This window comes from Nicotiana tomentosiformis, chromosome 2 (assembly GCF_000390325.3).
Source record: "Nicotiana tomentosiformis chromosome 2, ASM39032v3, whole genome shotgun sequence".
NCBI classification, from domain to species: Eukaryota; Viridiplantae; Streptophyta; class Magnoliopsida; order Solanales; family Solanaceae; genus Nicotiana; species Nicotiana tomentosiformis.
The window spans coordinates 140782447-140803883 of NC_090813.1; the positions used below are offsets into that span (position 1 = coordinate 140782447).

General features: G+C 35.6%; 2 protein-coding genes across 2 annotated transcripts; one reads left to right on the forward strand and one right to left on the reverse strand.

The window, feature by feature from the left end:
* Positions 1–12124: 12124 nt before the first annotated feature.
* On the forward strand, positions 12125–16473 carry LOC104107679 (RNA demethylase ALKBH9B-like). The gene is made up of 6 exons (XM_070196177.1): positions 12125–12376; positions 13627–14511; positions 15152–15237; positions 15492–15802; positions 15877–15948; positions 16035–16473. The coding sequence occupies exons 1-6, from the start codon at positions 12205–12207 to the stop codon at positions 16318–16320; spliced, it is 1812 nt and encodes a 603-aa protein (XP_070052278.1). The 5' UTR covers positions 12125–12204; the 3' UTR covers positions 16321–16473.
* A 2722-nt stretch (positions 16474–19195) lies between these two features.
* LOC104107677 (uncharacterized) lies at positions 19196–20395 on the reverse strand. The gene is made up of 3 exons (XM_009616539.4): positions 20214–20395; positions 19753–20135; positions 19196–19591 (listed from the first exon to the last, which is right to left on the reverse strand). Exons 1-3 carry the CDS (start codon positions 20272–20274, stop codon positions 19415–19417), a joined length of 621 nt encoding a protein of 206 aa, XP_009614834.1. The 5' UTR covers positions 20275–20395; the 3' UTR covers positions 19196–19414.
* Between the last annotated feature and the right edge of the window lie 1042 nt (positions 20396–21437).

Genomic DNA, 21437 nt, shown 5'->3' on the forward strand with positions numbered 1-21437 from the left:
ATAGGTCTCCCTGGCCTATGAGGCCTCCTAGCCTCTCTCTTCTAACCTTGCATGCCCTCTAATCGGCGAGCGACCTCTACCACCTACTGAAAAGGAATATCCGACTCCAACTCTCGAGCCATGAATCGGATATCATGACTGAGCTCCCTCAATGAATCTGCGGACTCGCTCTCTAACTGTAGAAACCAAGGTAGGTGCATGTATGGACAAATCACTGAATATAACGGCATACTCTAACACTGACATAGTGCCCTGGCACAGCTGCTCAACTCCATGTGCCATGCATCCCAAAGGGTTTGGGAACAAACTCTCTCAAGAACATCCCTGAAAACTGAACCCATGAAAGTGAAGCTGCATCGGCCGGACTACCCAACTTATACGCCCGCCACCACTGATATGTCACTCCCTTAAGCTGGAACGTGGTAAAAGCAACCACACTCGTCCCCACAATACCCATAGCACAGAGAATACGGTAGCACCCCCCTCCCTCCCCCCCAGGAACCCATACGCATCCTCTGAAGCCAAACCGCTGAAAGTAGGAGAGTAATACTTCTTGAACCTCACAAGTCTAAGTTGTTCTTCTTCATATGATGTTGCTCTAACCACGGGCTGAACTGGAACAACAAGTTGTGTCAGTATGACACCTGGAACCTGACCAACATGGACTCGCTGCTCTGGAGTATGGGCGGCGGGAGTCTGAGCTCCTCCCCCGATCTGTGTTCCATTTGAAACCTCGATATGAATTCCCTGACCATCTCGTTATCTCTTTGCTTTACCTTGAAAAGGTCTGACTTCATGGTCTCGACCTTTATGACCCCTGCGTGTTCTTTTACAAAGGAATATGCAAGCATAGCAAACGAGTCAATAGAATTAGGGGGTAAGTTGTGATACCATATCATAGCTCCTTTTGACATGGTCTCTCAGATCTTTTTCAGCAAAACGGACTCGATTTCATCATCTTCCAAGTCGTTCCCCTTGATGGCGCTTGTGTAGGAGGTCACATATTCGTTTGGATTAGTTGTTCCATTATACTTCGGAATTTCGGGCATACAAAACCTCTTTGGGATCGGCTTCAGAGCTGCGCTTTGAGGGAAAGGGTTTTGGACAAATTTCTTGGAATCCAGGCCCTTCAATATCAGTGGTGCTCCTGGGATTTAATCAACCATGGAGTTATAGGTCTCCATATTTTTTGTCGTTGGCTTCGATTTTCTTTTCTCCCAACTCCACCCGTTTTGTCAGTTCCTCAAGCATCTTTATTATCTTGGGGTTGGTCCCGGGTTTTGCTTCACCCGGCCTTTCTGTGGCCGGTTCATTTCTGCGAGCGTTTTCCCGGGATGATTTGGGCTCAACCCTGTTGGGGGTGCAGCTTTGGTTCTACAACTGGGCTATCTCTGCTTGTTGATCTTGTAACATTTCGAAGATCACACGCAAATTGATCTTATCACCTTCGTCATCACGTGTACTCCGGGCTATCGACCGGGTTCCCCATGAATGTTGTTTTCGGGGTCAGTAGGAAAGTTTGCTTCGATAGCCACGTGTGAGTTAGCATCGATCGTATCAGCGACTAGGACTTCGTTGGGGTCAACAGGGGGCACCTCGTTGCTGGGTACCTCATTGTTGTTCTCGTTATGGTGGTCAGATTCAGCATTCATGTTCAAATGGGCAGATTGAGAGTTTGACATTTTTAATTTTGACCTGAAATTAAAAACTCAAAGCACAAGTGTAAAATAGAGTGTGTGTTATGGAAATTTGTATCAAATTGCCACTATTATCCTTAGCACCACGGTGGGCGCCAAACTGTTTACCCTAAAAAAATGGACAACAATTAAATTTATAAGTGGTTTTAAGGATACGCGGATTAATTCAATACAAATGATGAATTGCGTTAGATTAAACAAATAAAGGACATAATAAATTGTCAAACCATATAAGGGAAGTGATCTTGGATTCAGTAACAACTTTAATGAAATGCCTGCCTTCGATTCCGGGCTCACTTTAATGATGAACTGATGAACAAAAGTAAGAACTTTGAATAACAGAGAAAATAAGAGTATATTGCCTTGATATGCATGTTATAATATCCCTAATGAATAATCAGACCCCCTCCCCTTTATATAGTAGGGGAGTTTTACCCTAAGTACAATTCGATAAAAGGTAAAAACCTTCTGTTTTACTAATCACCAATTTTCTGTCGATACGTACCGAGATTCATGCCGTGACATCCGGCTGATCACGGATACCACGGCCCTTTGTTGGTCTTGCTCGATTATCTGGCAATGCTCTCTGAGGGTTTTGGAATTCGAATCGAACCTGGGGGTCGTGACCCCGATGCTTCCGAGGGCAGGTGTTTTGCCTGGACCCCGACTCAAGGGCTCCTTGCCTCGATTCTGGTTTCTTGCAATCACGTCTCTTACTCTGTTTACTTCATCGAAAATCGAGGTGTCCCGCGGGCTCGGTTTCACCCGTATACATATACATAGACTTGTTCCACACTCTTTCAACATAAATTCTTTTTTGCATTCAGATCTATCTAATGAAGTTTTATCATCATGGAACTTCTTCTTCTTCTGTTTTTTTTATTTCTATCAAAGGACCACTTGAGGGTGGGATATTTTATTTTACTTCCAAATATAGTGGTCGGTTCCCTTCTTTATACTCATGAAGTATCTGGACTTCCAATTCAATGCTTCATTTAACTTGAATACTTGCATGGAACTTTCAACATTTTATTTAGAATAAGGGGGAAGAGTATTGTTTCAATACCAAAGTACAAGCATGTGCACGATGCTTTGAGACGCACCAATTCAATCCCATATAAATTTAATGAGAGATGGCAACAGTGCGGGGCTGATGCACAGTGGCAGATCCAAAATTATGGGTATTGAACTATGTAGACATATAATATATACTCATGTACCAAGAAGCATTATAACTTGCAGCTTAAGCTCATACGTTGAGAAGCATTGCAACATGCAGTTTAGGCTCGTACATTGAGGAGCATTATAACTTGCAGTTTAGTCTCGTGCGTTAAGGAGCATTATAACTTGCAGTTAAAGCTCGTGCGTTGAGGAACATTATAACTTGCAGTTTAGGCTCGTGCGTTGAGGAGCATTATAACTTGCAGTTTAGGCTCATGCGTTAAGGAGCATTATGACTTGCAGTTTAGGCTCATGCATCAAGGAGCATAGTGACATGCATAGACTCTTCGATTTCATTCTCGGATGGAAACTTGCCCCCATCCTCACCTTCTTGTTCTTCTTCTTTGTCATAAGTCTCAAAGACAGGTAGCTCTTGGTCTCCACTTGTGGCCATACTTAGTTCCATATCATGAGCACGAGTTGCTAGTTCTTCAAATATTTTGGGCTTTATGCCTTGTAAGATATATCGAAGACCCCAATGCATGCCTTGAATGTATATTTCGATGCTAGAAGATTCGCTAAGGCGATCTTTGCTGTTGAGGCTTAATCTCCTCCAGCGGTTGATAAAGTCAATAACTAGCTTATCCTTTCGTTGATGAGAGTTTGTATGTTCGATCATGCTTACGATGCATCTTGTGCTATAGAAATGATTGAGAAACTCTTACTCTAACTGCTCCCAACTATCGATGAAACCAGATTTGAAATCGGTGTACCAATCGAATGCATTACCTTTGAGAGATCGCACAAACTGTTTGACAAGATAATCGCCATACGTTCCAGCATTGTTGCAAGTTTCAACAAAGTGTGCTACATATTGTCTCGGATTTCCTTTGCCGTCGAATTGTTGCAACTTAGGAGGTTGATAACTAACATGCATCTTCAAGTTATCGATTCTTTGCATGTACGACTTTGCATATGTGAGAGATAATTTAGACGACTCAGGTTTATCTTTGATATCCTCCATGATGAAGTCCTTTAATTTCTCAACGGTGTTTGTGATCTTTGAAGATTTAAAGGTGTTTGTATGAATTCTCCCTCTACTATGCTATCCAATGTATTTGTTAACTTGAAAAGTTTAGCATCTTGATCTTGCACGTACTTTGATAGGATTTCAAATGCTTTCTTCAAATTTGCAAGTTGTTCTTCTACAGTAGATTCTTCAATAACCATTGCTTGCATGATCTCCATAGAGGATGAAGAATAATATAGATCATTGTTGGGCTAGAGCTTAGAGGTCGCATTAATGGAGACTAGACGAGATCCAACACTCAAGTCATATCATCGGCTTGCATGAAAGGTTTCTTGGACTTAGATAAACTAAGTTGAGCAAGAACCTTTTCGATCCTTTCGGCGACATCCTTCCCTTTTTGGGTCGCGCTTGTAGAGGATCTTGTTCCTTTTGAGTATGAAGATCTGACAACAGGGGTTGATGCGGACGACACTTGAAGTGTTTGTTGTCCTAAAGAGTTTACTTTGCTCCTTGTAACTGGCCCAAATCTCTCAACGGTAATATTGAGATTATTTTCTACATCAGCATAGAACTTGGAATTAACAGGTTTAGTGAAAATTGATCTGGAGTTGATTTTCTTTGAAGCCATTTTGATGTTCTTAAACTTTGGTGATTAAAAAGTTGAGATGAGAGGTAGTGATTGTCCCACTGGGTATGCCAATTTATTTGCAATAAATTATCTGTGATACAAAAATAAATTGCTACCACAATATAAATATGAAGAAATATAGTTTTATTGATAAAATGATGCGGGTACAATTTTGTTTCTCCCTTGATTCTTCACTCCTAATTATCAGACCTCCTTGGGATGTATTTGATCTCTATGAAAGGATGTCTCATGTTGTGGGTCTTCTTGAACTATTTGATTGTCAAGAAGTATTTACCCATATTTTGTTCACTTTGTGAACATTTCATGAATTTATGGAATTTTCCAGATGATCTCTATTTTTTGAGAATATATTTTCCTTTTTATAGGAGTAATCTAGGGTTAGGATAGAGTAGTCACCAAGTAACCCTAATGTACTCTTAGACTTGGATAACATAAATGGGCTTGTTTGTAGGTGCCCAATTTAACATTCTAGCCCAATATCATTGAAGTCTTAATCCAAATTTTTAATGTCTACAAATGCCCCCTACTTCAAGGTTTGTCAGATTGTAGACTTACTAAGATCAAAGACAAGACTTGAAGTACTAAGGAATATCTTTTTTTCTTCAACACTTAGTTATGACCTCCACTAGTTAAATTTGAACGTTCAGCCAATTGCATATTTGCGCAACATGCTGGATCAAATCTTCAAGCCAAAATTGACTTTCAAGTCTTAATAGAAAGTGCCAACATAATTGAATAATATTTTACTTTGCTCTTACGTCAGGATCCTCTTTCCCTTTTTACCAAAAGAAGACATGGAAAAAACTAAGAAATTCTAGACCTTGTATCACACGGCAATCAATTGCATCCATGGTTATGCGGCTTTCGCGAGGAACCACTCGATGCCCTCTTATTGCAGTTCTGTGTCTTTGATGAAAACTAGGATAGATGACAAGAGAAGATGCCCCCAGAGATTGCGGTCATAGCTCTGGTGTCTCTTCTTGTGATGGCAATGACATTCTTGAATAGAATATTATTATCATTTCTGTAGGCCATTGCAATAGTTGATTTTGAAATTGTAGTTTTGGATTTACAGGAGGAAAATATGAAGGGCAGAACTGATCCCACTGGGTGTGTCAATTTATTTGCAATAAATTTGTGCAGAAAAATAAATCTGCAATCACAAACAACTATAAATAAAAAGGATCTTATTGATAAACATTGCAGGTTACAACTCTGTTTATCCCTTGATTCTTTCCTCTAATTTGTTATCTATAATTCGAGGGTCTTAGTGGCGTATTTCTCGAATGTAGGATGATATACATCTTCTTGATGTATTTAATGATCAAGAAGCATGTAACAGCACTCCATTTCGATCTTGAATGTTGCTAAAATTTTGAGCAAGTATTTGACATGATCGTATATTTGATCTCTTTGTGCATATTCCGGGAGTTTATGAAATTGCTGAGATGATCTCCCTTTTCGAGATGTTCTTTAAGGGAATATGTAACCCTTTTTATAGGAGTGGCCTAGGGTTGAGGTACAGTAGCCTACAAGCTAGGGTTTTGGTAGAGTAGCCTCCAAGCAACCCTAATAGACTCATCTAATATCAAGAGTCATCTTGTAATATCTTGAATTTAGGATTTAAGCTGATCCGTTAAAATTTTGATGTCTACAAATACCCCCTACTTCAAGGTTTGTTGGGTGTAGGTTTACCGAAACTTGAAGACGAGACTTGAAGTACTCGATTATCACAACAGATAATTTTGAAACTTGTAGTTTCGGATTTGCAGGAGGAAGAGATGAAGGGAAGAATTGGTCTCACTGGGCGTGCCAATTTATTTGCAATAAATTATCTGTGATACAAAAATAAATTACAACCACAATATAAATATGAAGAAATATAGCTTTATTGATAAAATGATGCGGGTACAATTCTATTTCTCCCTTGATTCTTCACTCCTAATTATCAGACCTCCTTGGGATGTATTTGATCTCCATGAAAGGATGTCTCATATTGTGGGTCTTCTTGAACTATTTGATTGTCAAGAAGTATTTACCCATATTTTGATCTCTTTGTGAACATTCAATAAATTTATGAAATTTTCCAGATGATCTCCATTTTTTTTAGATGCTTTTTAAGGGAATATGTTACCCTTTTTATATGAGTAACCTAGGGTTAGGATAGAGTAGTCACCAAGTAACCCTAATGTACTCGAGCTTTTGACAAAGTTAGCCGCTCGGCAAAAACTATATACAACCGCCTAACCCACAATTGCATATTACAACTTGTATCCAAAAATAAATAAATTATGTTAACTAGCATATCTGTGCCGTCCGCCCTTCCTAGTTGCCAAAGTCCTAAATTTGGCGATAGATCGCCACTTCTCTAGCATTCATTTATTGATTCTCCTTCTTGCACTAAGCAATTTCTTTTATCGGATTATCGTGTCCATTGAAAAGTTTCGATTGTACTTTTTTTTTGTGAAATTGAAGAAATCATGAGTTTCGCAAAGAAAGAGTATGAGTTTCTGAAGGAGATCGGAATTGGCCCTAAAACTCTACGTTGTTTTGTCAATGGCACCTGAAAAGCTAGTGGCTCCGTCATCTCCACTGTTAATCCCGCCAACAATCAGGTTCTTAATTTTTAACGATTTTATGTTTTTTTTTAAATATTTAAATTATACTACTGGTTAATTTAAAGTTCTTTTTGTGGATACAGACTATTGTTGAAGTTGTAGAAGCTTCTGCCCAAGATTATGAGGTAGGCATGCAAGCTTGCTCTGAAGCAGCAAAGATAATTTGGTTCAAAATTCACCTGCTAAAGTAACATTTATGATCTTGATGAGGGAGGTTTTATTCTTCTTAGTTTCTGCCGCTAGAAAGGAGCCTAGAAATCCTTTTCCTTGTAACCTCTTTCTTTTATGTGTATTATTAAGGAACAATTGTAGTTTGGTTTAGAACAAATATCTTGTATACAGTTTTAAATAATTTAATTTCAGGTCCATCATTAGTATATATTTACATGGATATTTATATATTTCTTTTGGTGAAAATAGATTTAAATATTGTTATATTACAAAATATATACAAAATAGACTGTCACTTTACAAAATATATACAAAATAGACTGTCATTATACAAAACATATACTAAATAGACTGTTACTATACAAAATATATATAAAATAGACTGTCACTATACAAAAAATATACTAAATAGACTGTCACTATACAATTTATATACAATAGACTGTCACTATACAAAATATATACAAAATAGACTGTCACTATACAAAATATATACTAAATAGACCGTCACTATATAAAATATATACAAAATAGACAGTAACTATACAAAAAATATACAAAATAGACATTTCGGGCTATTAGATGTAATATGTTTGGGCCGGAGGGACATTTTATGTCAATGGAAAAAATTATGGGTTATTAAAAATTTGAGGGGTTATAGAGGGTAATTTACCCAATGTACTTTGGACTTGGATAACATAAATGGGTTTGTTTGTAGGTGCCCAATTTAACGTTCTAGCCCAAATATAATTGATACGTGAGATTGGGTGCTCAAATGATATATTTGTATGAATTATTAGTTATTCTATATAAATATTAATAGTAGTGTGTGGCTCCAAAATCAATGCGGAACGGATTACAAGGATAAAATTCAAAAATAACTACTTTTGTAGTCAATTGAAAAATAATTATTGTCATAGAATTTTAAATGCAAATAAAACTTCTATTTTTTAATTACAGGACTGACAAATAACTAGCCCGTACTAATACTATAGGTTACAATCTATGCTAGGAGGAGCGGGAGAATATGAACGCAAGGCGAGTGAAAACTATTTTTTTTTAAAAAAACAAAAAGGTTCAGAGTGGTGCAGGGCGAATTGCGGGTTAAATGTTTTTTGAGACTTAAACCCATATATAGCGGTCAGAAGCAATTAACAAATGGCAACGCTTTCGTCTTCGATCCTTAGCTGCTTTCCATTTCTTTTCTAAGAGAAGAGAGATTTAGGATTTGTTAATTTTATTTCCAAGATTTTTCATGCAGTCTGAAAAACTGCTATTAAAGAATTTATTTGACATTGTATTTTCTTTTTCTTTTCTATTTTTCGCTTGGTGAGAGGGGGAGAAGGGGGTGGGAGGTAGGGGTGTTTATCGGGAGGATAGTCACGCTTAACGGTTTGGCTTATCGGTTATCAGATTATAAATATAGTAATTCATTAGTCATCCAATAAGACAATGAGCGGATTGATATCGGATTAATGATTATCGGGCGGTTATTGGACGGTTTATCGACTAAACCAAATAATTTTTTTTTGAACAATTAATACCAAACGGGTGAAGAATAAAAATAGAAAATCTACCTTGACTCTACTCTCAAGCGAAAAAGACTACCGTTTCGAGGAAAGATTCTTCCTTGAATCCATCGAGAGATTGCGATATGCTTACTGTTCTTATATCATTCGATCCATCAAACACCTTTGTCTCTTTTTTTAAATCTGTATCTTAGGGCTTGTAGTTAATCAAAATCAATTGGAAAACAATGTTCATGGTCGATTGGTTCTATGGAGTTCTCGCATCGCTTGGTTTGTGGCAGAAAGAGGTTAAGATCTTGTTTATAGGCCTTAATAATGCCGGCAAAACTATCACAGCAGACTTTATCACTAGAGAGTAGAGTCAACTACTACAGCGTTTCAATAGCACTTTATATACATAAGAGTAAAAGTGTAAATATAAAAATTCTTAACGGGTTAACGGTTTACCCGATAAGAAAATTGAGTAATCCGCACCCAACCCGTTAAGTCGTTAATTATAAAATCTTAATCTGTTCATCATCCATTACCCCGATAATCCGATATCAATAAACCAATAAGTCATCGGTTCGATTCGGTTAACGGTTTCAGTTCGGTTTTAAACAGCCCTAGTGGTAGGTGGGGTTATTATTTATAGCTAATCTTACATATAGGGTAAGGTTGTCCAATGGGACGGATCGTCCCGTCCCGTCCTACTTAATTCTAAACGGGATGGGTCCATATTAAACGGGACACGGGATGAGACGAGATGGCCATTTCGTCCCGTTTGTCCAGTCCCGTCCTGTCCCGCCTTTTTTTTTTGAATTCTAGCCGTTGGGCAACGGCTCCAATTGCAAAAATAGTTGTTCCCAACGGCCAAAAACGGCTATAATTGGCCTCCATCCTCCCCTCCCCTCCCCCTCCCCCCTCCCCCCAAAAAAAAACTTTTAATATAACTTCTAAGTTTATTAAATTATACTTTGGCCATATTTTCTACTATAAATACCCCATTCTTCTTTATTTTTTCCCACAAAAATCATTCATTCTCTCTCAAATCTCTTACATTCTATCTATATTATTCTCGCAATTTTCTCACTATCAACTATCAAGTGATAAGTTTTAAGTATTGGGGCAAATTTTTGGAACAACTTTCAAGTTTTAAATTAATTTGTCAACTATTTGGAGCAATATTTTGGGCAATTTCTTCAAGTTTTAATATTTAATCACGGTGCACTCGTTCCATCTCCTAATTTTAATATATAATTTTTGAGTATCATTTTAGTGCTTAATTTTTGTGTTTACTTTACGTGTTCTATTTTCGTATTTTATTTGTGTGTTTAATTTTTGTGTTAACTTTTTAAATTTAATTTCATATTTAAATTATGGTACCTAAAAATGTATTTGGCTTTAAAAAAAACTAGTAAAAAAAGTAGTAAAGGTGAAAGTAGTAGTAATGCTAATCCTAGTCCTAATCCTAACCCTTCTCGTAGAATTAGAAAACATATAGATGAAATGACTCATGTTGATGAAACTTCATTCCCCTCCCCCAATACTTTCAATAATGGCCCGAGATATCCTTGTTATTCAAGCATCATCAGTAGCATCAGAGAGTGCTTTTAGCGCGGAAAGATTTCAAATCGGAGATCATAGACATTCATTAGCGGAGGACAGCCTAGAGATTTCCGTATTATTCAGAGATTGGATTAATTCAGAAAAAAGAAATTTTGATTTTGAAAAATTAACCACTAAGGAAGAAGAAGAATACAATGAGATACTTAGCACTGGGAGCGATGACGGCATGGAACTCATGGAACATCAATCAACATTGCCAATTTCAGAACAATGTCCGAGAGAAATTATAGATAAGTGACAACGAAACTATATAGGAGCTTACAAATATTAGTATGATAATTTATAATTGGCTACTAATAGGCCTAGTTCAAACAGAACCCTTCCTAGAAGGTGGCTGCGTAGATTAGGTGTTCTTCAAAAGAATTATATTTGTATGTGAGATTTAAAAGTTCTATTAATAAAATAAAAGGCTCTAAGCGTTAATTTTTTTTTATGAATTATCTTACACTCTTACTTAGTTACTTAATGGCTTGAAATTATATTAAATAAATTTTAACTCTATTATAAATTTATAATTACTAGAATATTTCATTACAAGTCTTTTGTTTTAATATTTTATAATTCTTTACTTAGTTTTCTAATTTTTGTTTAATTTTTAAGTTTATTAAATAAGTCAAAAAATTAGCTGTTGCAAACTTTAAAAACTTAGTCATTGTCAAAAGAATAGTCGTTGCCAAACTCAATGCTTAAATATTTTTTTTTAAAACGACGCTTAAGGCCCGCGAACCCGTCCCATCCCGTTTGTTAGCGGGACGGGATGGGCCTACCGTTTCGTCCCGTTTGTCTCGTCCCGTCCCGTCCCGACTAAATGTCGTCTCGTCCCGTTAATTTTGTCTCATCCCGTTGGACAGCCTTGATATAGGGTGAGTTACATTGAATAGTCATATGTATGGTTCAATTATAAATATATTCTTTGCATTCTAAAATAAAAACACTTACCTTCCTTGTAATATTTGATGCAATTAAACCAATAATATAAACCGGGGTACAATTAAAATTTAGAAAAATATAAGATTAAATATCCAAGTCAATATAAGATTAAATATCCAAGTCTTTCAATTTTAAGTGTAAAAAATATAAAAACTCAAGAGAAACTCTCATTGGCCATCGCCCTTTCTATCAAATATCAATGCCCGGGTGTGCTCCGAAACCTCAACCGCTTCTGTTTTCTGACATGAACTGACAATTCTACCCTTTTCGAGTTAAACTTACCATTCCAATCCTAGTTCTTTTTTGAGTAGTAGTAATATTTTACTGTATATATTAAGCTGAAACATGTTATGAAAATAATTATATTGTGAATGTTCATTTATTATTTCGCTATAGATAATCTTTCTAAAAAAGATTATCCATTTAGTATTCTGTTGAAGTTTATCTAGAAGCAGCTGATGCAGACATGTTGCAAGCAGCACAATAAAATAATTTGCAGCAGCTTCTTATTAAACAGGCAGGTTACAAGCAGCTCATGCAGACAGCTTACAAGCAGTTAAAAAAAAGCCTTGCAGCTGCTTCATAAAAAGCCTCGCAGCTGCTTCCTTTCTTCTATAAATAGAAGAGTTTTCAGTTCATTATATACATAAGTTTTAAGTTTGAATAATATATCACTTTCTCTCTATACTTGTCTTTACTATACGGTTTTTATTTTATAACAAAACAAATATTTTAAATAAATAATTTGCATTACTTGCAATCCCATAGTCATTGACTCGACCTCCCCAATTCACTGAGTCAACTCGCCGCCATGTCCGATCACCAACGAAACCGAAAAATCGACCCTTTTCTCCTCAGCTACACCGCCGACGAACTCCTAATTGCCTATGAGTTTCTATCTAATTGGTTCCCCTTTCTCTCTCGTGGCCTCTGCCAAAGCTGTACGCTCACACTCTCCCGTTGCATTCGATCACTCGACCTTGGTAACTCTCTCTTCTTATCCCTTGTAAATTTTTGTATTAATGTTGTAACATGTTTAAGGTATTCGTAAGTTCGTACCTCGTGTAATAATACCCACATTATGCATAAATTCCCCAGCTTTTTGTGCGTTATCTCAATACACTTACTCAAAATGCTCCCTACATGCATAAATTCTCCAGCTTTTGAGTTTTCCTCTTTATTGTGAAACCTTTTTGAAACCCCATTATGTTTTTTCTGCTTTTCGATACGGGGTGAACCAGCCAACTTGGGTCGGCGGAGTAGAGCCATTGGGGTTCAATTGAATCCCGTTCATCGGAAAATTATATTGTGCAAATAGGGCAAAAACGAGTTTTTTTGGTTATATATAAACTATTGAATCCCCTTGACATTAGGTAAGATTCTAGATTCTAGTGTAGTGGCAAAGGGTTTTAAAAAATTGCATTAGGTCACAACTTCAAATTCCATGTGTGACATTCTAGTTTCTTTTGTTTTTCCTTCTTTTAAATCCCCTTGCATAAATTCCTGACTCTGTTGGGCCTGTTACCGCTCATAAGCACGGCAGCAAGAATCTTGTCCACCAAGGTTTGAGCAGATGAGCTCATACTGAATGTGGTGGTTGAGATTTGAACTTGGTATCTCCACACTGTTACTCCTTTGTCTCAACTATCCAGCTATCCAAGTACCAAGATCCAGCCAAGATTCATGTAGTGTTAATGATTTGATAAGTATCTTTGTAGCCCTAGAGCATTTTAGTCGATGGGTGAAGTAGTTCAAGATCTTTGTAAATTCATCTAAGCGTCTTTATATACCAATGTGACATTTGATATTATATAACACTTTCCTGCAAGTATAACTCAACCTAGTTTCAAGTATGGACTTTAATGGGGACTTAAGGGTGTAAAAGCATGAATAACAAAAGTTGACTATGATACTATATGAAAGAACCTGAGCATTTAATGGAAGAGCTTAAAGCGCAATACGGGGAGTAGCCAAGATTTTTATGAACCCATTTGGATGTCTTTATAAATCCAATGTGGAACATAACGTTACATGACTCAACATGTTGGTTCAACATAGTATACATATAGTTTGTAGATAAGTTGTGAAAGCTAGAAATTTCTTAGGTGGATAAATATGTGGTGTAGCAAACTGATTTTTTTATCTTTTCATTCTAATGTTGTGGATTGTGATAAATAAGAAATTATAGATTTAGTGAGTTCTCTGATCAGAGAGTTTGTTGGTATGATTGCAGAGGCTGCTGGTGATGCAGAACGATTGAAGCAACAAAAGAAATTTACAGTTTTGACTCCCGAACTTCCTGATTTGAACTACTGCAACGGAAATCTTGACAATTGTGTCAACAATTCACTTGGGAGTTGGAAAGAGGGTGCTGACTTATATGATACTGCAGATACAAACTCATTGGGTAGTTGGAAAGACTGCGCAGATAGCTCAGAACGTTTGAAGCAACAAGAGAATTTCACAGTTTTTACTCCAAAACTTCCTGATTCGAATGGCTGTAATGGAAATCTTGACAATTGTAGCAACAATTCACTTGGGAGTTGGAAAGAGGGTGCTGACTTATATGATGCTGCAGATACAAACTCATTGGGTAGTTGGAAAGACGGCGCAGATGGGCCACAGCGTTTTGATGAGGCATCAGTGCGTAGGAATAGATCAGATAGTTATGTAGGTGGTGCAGATCCCTCATCACGACCTGTTGAAGAGGCCTCGAGAAGTAAAACATTCAGCTCACCCATACCTGCGGCAAGCATGAGGATGAAAATGTCATGGGCAGATATGGCTCAGGAGGATGAGCTTGATGCTGAGGACATTAGTGAGTCGACTAGCTGGAGTAGTCAGTTAGGTAATGGCAATGGTGTGAATGAAGAGGAAACTTCTATTCAGGAGACTAAGCGAAAAACGGAATTGTCAAGGGAGCAAAGAGAGCACATTCAGTTTTGTAATGTAAAGAGCAAAAAGGATTTCATTTGCTTGGAAAGAGTTAATGGGAAAGTTGTGAATGTACTTGATGGCGTGGAGCTACATACTGGTGTCTTTAGCATGGCTGAGCAAAACAGGATTGTTAAATTTGTAGAGAAGCTTGAGGAGATGGGGAAGAATGGGCAATTAAAAGGTCAGTTTTTCCTTATTAACTTTGCGAACCCCTTTTTCTTTCTTTTCCAGATGAAAGTTACTGTTGTATTCAGGAATTTTATGATGAGGCCTTAGCCCTTGCTATCTAACAGAGAAAACTTGTTCATGCTTTGTTTGAATTGGAAGTAGATTACACAACTAGTTAGTCAGATTACACAATTAGTTAGTCATTCTTCGTTCCCTGATTGAAAAGAAACTAGATAAGGTATTCCAGAATTTTATTGAGCATGGAATATGGGAAACAAAGCCAAAATCAAATATTGAGGCATAAGCTTAGAGTTGCTCTAAGGGGATTTTAAGTTAATTGTACAAAGTGCGTCAGTTACTTTGTTAAGGCATGTGCATTTTGCAAAAATGTTTTATGCTTCTCTTCAAATTTCACTTTTGAATCTTAATTCCACTTCTGGTGGTCATCATAATGATTTAAGGATTTTTTTCCCCTCTTCACTCACTTCTTTAAATCAATTTGATGTGGTTTTACCTTTTCCTTGATGATTGTGGGACGAAGGTATATTTTCTATCTATTTCCTCCTTATGTTTCCATACCTATTTGTTTTGTACTTCAGTTATTAATTCCACGCATTAGCGTGCTCTGACCTGCTCTATTTTGATTGTTTTAGAGCGAACTTATACAGTGCCACAGAAATGGATGAGGGGCAAGGGACGTGTGACAATCCAATTTGGTTGTTGCTACAACTATGCTAAGGTAAGTCTTGGACTATCTTTGAAATTATCCTAATCTCTCCCTCCCCCAAGCTCCAAGTGGGAGGGGGAAAGGGAAGAAGAAAAGAGGATAGGCTCAGAATCTCGCCTGTATGCTTTAGATTTTAGTCCATCTCTGGAGAAAACCTTTTTCCCTTGATTTCTGACCTTATTCAATTAGGTTGTGACAGATATGAGTAGATCACTTATAAAAAAAGAATGTAGAGATATGACTATAACTGAATTTCTTTATGGCAGGATAAGAAAGGCAACCCCCCAGGGATTCTCAAGACTGAAACTGTTGATCCATTGCCTAATCTTCTTAAAGTCATGATTAGAAGGCTTGTAAGATGGCATGTTATGCCTCCAAATTGTGTCCCAGACAGCTGTATAGTCAATATTTATGAAGAGGGGGATTGCATACCACCTCATATCGACAATCATGAGTTTGTTCGTCCATTTTGTACTGTCTCATTACTTAGCGAGTGCAATATAGTGTTTGGATCAAATCTGAAAACAGTGGATCCTGGTGAATTTGCCGGTGCAATTGCAATTCCTTTGCCAGTGGGGTAAGTCTTCTGAGTTTTAGCTTTGTCCTTGCAAGATTTCGACTGCTATCAATTTTGACATAACATTCCTACAGGTCTGTTCTTGTCTTGAAGGGAAATGGCGCTGATGTGGCTAAACACTGTGTGCCAGCTGTTCGTACTAAGAGGTATATACCGAACATGTGGACCTTTCTAGTCATTGGTTAATCTTCTGTCAAGACACTAACATCTCATTAACCTTTTTAATGCACAGGATCTCAATTACATTTAGGAGAATGGATGAATCTAAAAGGCCAATGGGATATGTTCCTGAGCAGGATTTACAAGGTCTTCAGCCATTATCCTATGAAGCAGATAGATATGAGAATTCAAACACCTCTAAATCAAGGCATTCTACCAGAAAACAGTCGGGAAGACAAGAAGAGAATAAGGAAACAGTAAAGATATCAATTGAGAGGAATTTCAAGCCACATTACTTTGGTCGAAATCGACAAGGACCTGCAGATACGCGAAGAGTCTGGGTGGCTGTAAATAAGTGAATGCATGTTGTGACCATTTTGATTGCTTTGGTGGGGGGAGAAGGTTAATGTTGATAGCTTTGCTTATATGTGCAATTCATATGATGTTGATAAAAGTATATCCATAAGATTCGGTTTCTACAAATGGAAAAGAAAAAGAAGTTTTGGTTTCCACTTACTACTGTGATTTGTTTTCTCTATATTTGGTGGACTGCTGAAAGCTAAAAAATTGTCTCATTTGATGTCTTTGCTCTTTTCGCATACACAAAGTTACTGTGCTTCGTAAAGCATAATTTTTTATCTTTGAAAGTCTTTTATTGAATTTTAGAAAATTTGAATACTCGAGGCATGAGCAAGAAGTTGAGGTTGTTTGTTTCCAACTATGGGATGACTTTTAACATTACTAAAAAAAAAACCTAAGGGGAGGTTTGGTGGTAGAATTTATTTCTTAGTATCCATTTCATTAGAAGATATGATATGTGTTTGATTAATTGATGCTGGTAAGTGACACAATCTGCTTAGTGAGCTTGTTGGTCAAATGCTAAATTCTTAAATTTCATTGCTAAAACAGAGTATAAAATATTTACATGCTCTCTCACTAAGATTTTTATTGGGAGTTTTTCCTACATATACTATAATAGGAACTTATACTATAATATAAACTTATTAATTTATTTTCTCTAGATTTTGTATTTTCCAAAAAGTATCTAGGTTTTTTTTACAAATTGTATACATTCCCCCCTTAAAAGTTTCTCATTCCATTATTAATGCCTTCAATTAAGGAATTCAATTATATTCTTTTCTTTTTTTTTTCTCACTTCTCCTCATTTCATGCGTCCTAATATCTTGCAGATTTCCTTTTGATAATTTTGCTTCAATTGTTGAATGGTTTTGGTTGAATGGATATAATGTCATACAACATATTATATGTTCATATTATCCTTATAATATTAGGAAAGTAATTCCATAATAGCAACAACAAAAAAATTCTTTGCAGTTAGAAATCCATAAAAAAAAATCAATTGCTAAAAGTATTTTCAACAATTCAAAACGTTAAACTCTACCAAAACTATAACTAATAAGATAATGGCTCGTACAAAATTCAAATGTAAATTTAGTCACAAACTTACAATTGTTGGTCGCCATATATAATTAACATACAATTATCATACATTTGTGATAATTTATGCAACAATATGATACAAATACAATAATGATACAATCGTGATACAGTTCTGAAAAATTGTGATACAATGCTGATCTTCATCTTCTTCAAGTTTCAATCACAACTATAAACTTAAATTCTGATACAGTATTAGTATTGTATCAGGTATTGTTTTAGGTATTGATGTATCGGATACAAGTCAAATACAACTTTGATACAATTGCGATACAATTATGAAACAAATCCGATACATTTCTGATACAATTATCATACAATCATGATACAACTTCGAAACTTCTTCTTCTTCTTCGAGATTCAATATAAAATTTTACCTAAAAACAACTCTAAACTTAACCAATCTCCCTCAAAATTAAGATATAAAACTCCAAGATATTCTCAATCGTTTTCAAGAACACACAATCCAAACAAATCACAAATTCGTAAAACTCAAATATTGAATTCAAAGTTTCGAAGTTTTTTAATGATTGTCAATGGAGAACTCTTTATTGCTGCAATTTTAGAGATAATATCGATGGATTTGTGTGAAGAGGGAGAGATTTGGGTTGATTTGTATGAAAGAGAGAAATATTTTGAAATCTGTTTGAAAATGTGATGAAAAAAGAGGCTTTGTATAACAGATAGGGGTGTACATGGACTGGGTTGGTTTAACTATATTGGTTTGGATTGGTTCGATTTTGTCGGATTTTTTGTTACTTAAATTTCAATCCTACTTTGTTAAATATTTGATAAGTAAATATATATTTAGTAAAAAAATATAAAAAATTGACAACCACATTATCGATTAAAATATTCTTATGGGAGAATTTTATTAGTAACACATAATAGTTATTTTTTTAGTCGTCTGACAATAATTTTTCGTTGGTGTATACTTTCAGGTTAACCGAATTTAGTAATTAAACATAAAAATCAATATGATACCTAAATATAATAATCATTTCACATTCGAAAAAGATCTTAATATAATAGATCTTAATATATGATATGAATATGGAAGAACAAAGAGATAGACGCATTTCAGTAACACTTGATAAGAAAGTGATCATACATTATTTAAGGTCAATAAATATGGAGCACTTTATATTCTATTAAAATTTATATCCCGTATGAGAACCCCAAATATTTCTAGATATTTTTTAAAGAAAATTCTATATAAAATCTTAAAAGTATATAAAAATTATATATTTATATGTCGGGTTGGTTCGGATTTTTTTTACTCAATACCAAACCAAACAAAGTCGGATTTTTTAATCGGTTTGGTTTGATTTTTCGGTTCGGTTGGTACACCCCTAATAACAGATATACATGAGAGTGAAGATGGGGAGGGGAGCGGCGTGAGGAGGGGGTTATATCAGTTACATCCTAATTTTAAGGGATGCTCTTTTTATTAAGATTTTGTATATAAATAGTAAATATAGATGATAGAGAATGTAATATTTAAGGAAGATAAAGAAAATGGGTAAATAAGTTTCTATTATAATCATTTTTATTATATTTTAACAAATTATTGGGTCTCTTTTCTATGTATCCTGAAACTGATTATGTGTAGTGTCAACAACACACTAAGTTATTATTTACAGCCTAACTTTGGAGTGCCAAATCAAATAAATATATATACAAGTGAAAGTATATAGGAAACTTGATACGTACTTACCTAGATTAATTTATTCAATACGTTGAATTTAGCTAAATATTAAGCTGTCCAGAGAGAGAGAGAGAGATCATTTTTGAATTATTTTAGCAGGAAACTATCAAATGGTCCAAATCAAAACTTAACAGAATGTAATACTTTCTAAAACACCTCAGCTATTGGTGTCTTCACAGAAAGCGGAAAAAAAACAAAGTTTTTCATTCAGTTATCTTCGGGGAAACGCAAGTGGTTTCCTTTAGGCAAATGCAAATTCAGCACACTCTTCTTCTACTCCTTCAAACTCATGATCGGTTGTAAACATTGATCTTGTTCATTGCTTCACATACTTCATCAACTATTAGTCTTTCATTTTCTTCATCAACCTCTTCTTCTGACTTTTCAGTAAAATCCAGTAGTAGAGATCTTGTAATATTACTACTACTCTCTTGTTTCTTCACTTCTAACATCTCATTCATTATCTAACATAAACAATTCAAATCTTTAATACCTCATATCAAACACCAAGAAATATAGTATAAAAAGATACTAGTATTATAGATAAATCTTTGTAGTTACCTTTTACATTATCAATCAATGTATAGAAGCTAAACTCTTCTGAAAATTGATACTTAGTATATACCTGAGAGATGACAAAGTTGTCCTGTACAGGAGATGCAGTGACAGGAGGCAGCAACTCATTACCAGAGAGATCCATAAGTGGTGTATTTGCAGGAGCAATAAGAAGACTCATTGGAGAATTAACAACACCTTTTACATGAAAAAGAGGCTGCCTTTTTTCCAATGAGATTTCAGCTTCTTCCTCAACCATTTGTAACAAGTTCTTCACTTGACACCTCAATATTGCCTCCCCTGACCCTGGAGTACAACACTTCCTTCCTTTTGTAAATGATGATGGGGTCTCCAAATTCCCACTTGCTAGCCCAACAATGGGTGAATTTGTTAAATCAATGAGAGCTGATCTTGACTTGGTTACTTCTTTGTTTTCAGATTCTTTAACTATCTCTGTTTAATAAAAAAAAAAGATATTAGTATTGGCACAAACAAGTTAAAGAAATTTTGCTATAAATGAATCTTCATTACTATTGGAAGCAGAAAGGACTTGTGATCTTGTTACTCTTATTGTTGATGATGGAGTTTCCATTAGAAAAATGACAGATTACTGACTTTGGGTTGCAGAAAAGTTGGCTTTCCTAATGCGCTAGCTGTATTCAGATTAAGAGAAATTAAAGGAAGAGTATAGAAAAGTGATGTAATTGGGGGAAAGAGAGAGAGTTTTTTTATAGGACTAGTGGAATAATGGTTGGAGAATGGGCAACAAAATGCGACCGTTATAACTAGCCGTTGGGATTTGGAGTTGGGTTTCCTGCTATAGGGTCTGCAGGCCTTTTAGGCCCAAGTTCTTTAGGGGCTTCCACATAGAGTAATTTATGCAAAATACTCATTGAGCTTAAAATAATTATAATTTCCTACCTATTTGAAGACTATTTATAATATATCTACCCAATTAAAACTAATTATCTTACTATCCACCCATTACCTATTTGACTTAGCTTAACTTGATTTGACTTAGTTTGGCTTGACTTGACTTGGCTTGAATTAGCTTTGCTTTGCTTGGTTTAATAGCTTAGTTTGACTTCATTTGATTGGCATTGATTGAGTATTAAAAAAAAGAGCAGGGGGCAAACCACATGGGCAGGGGTGGGGGTATTTGCCAAAGATCCCCTTTTGCATAATAGAGGTAAAACTAATAGCCCGTTTGGATTGACTGAAAAAATATTTTTTCAGTAGAAATATCTTTTAAACCAAAAAGCAGTAAGTTGGGATTGCACAGATTATTATTTTTGGCTTATTTTAAGCAGTTTTTAACTTATTTTAAGCACTTTATGGCTTTGTCAAACGCTGAAAAAGCTAAAAAGAACTTAAAATCTGATTTGACTAGCTTAAAAGCCAATCCAAACACCATTTAAGGATATTTCCAGTCCAATTGATTGGCCTACTTAATGCAAGTATTTGCCTTACGGGTATACGTTTTCGGAAAATGACATAGTATGACAACGCATAAGAGAATTGGTAATATTTTAACCTTATATTAGATTTGACAAAAGCAGCCAAAAATAATTGGCATTATATAGTCAAATCCTAAAAAAAAAATAGTTCCTTATTTATTCTCTCTCATTTTTTCTTCTCTCTCCCCATATTTCTTCTTCAATTTTTTTCTTCTTTTCTCTCCCCGTATTTCAATTTTCTTTCAATGTAGCAATTTTTTCTCTTTCTCCCTATATTTCTTGTTCTCTCCCCAAGTCT

Bases quoted from the DNA above. Each gene is read 5' to 3' on its own strand.
- LOC104107679 (XM_070196177.1), top strand. From the start codon at position 12,205: ATGTCCGATCACCAACGAAACCGAAAAATCGACCCTTTTCTCCTCAGC. The intron at 15,803-15,876 runs GTAAGTCTTCTG...ACATTCCTACAG, and splicing joins GCAATTCCTTTGCCAGTGGG to GTCTGTTCTTGTCTTGAAGG. The intron at 15,949-16,034 runs GTATATACCGAA...TTTAATGCACAG, and splicing joins CCAGCTGTTCGTACTAAGAG to GATCTCAATTACATTTAGGA.
- LOC104107677 (XM_009616539.4), bottom strand. From the start codon at position 20,274: ATGGAAACTCCATCATCAACAATAAGAGTAACAAGATCACAAGTCCTT. The intron at 20,136-20,213 runs GTAATGAAGATT...TTTATTAAACAG, and splicing joins AGTCCTTTCTGCTTCCAATA to AGATAGTTAAAGAATCTGAA. The intron at 19,592-19,752 runs GTATATACTAAG...TGTTTATGTTAG, and splicing joins ACAACTTTGTCATCTCTCAG to ATAATGAATGAGATGTTAGA.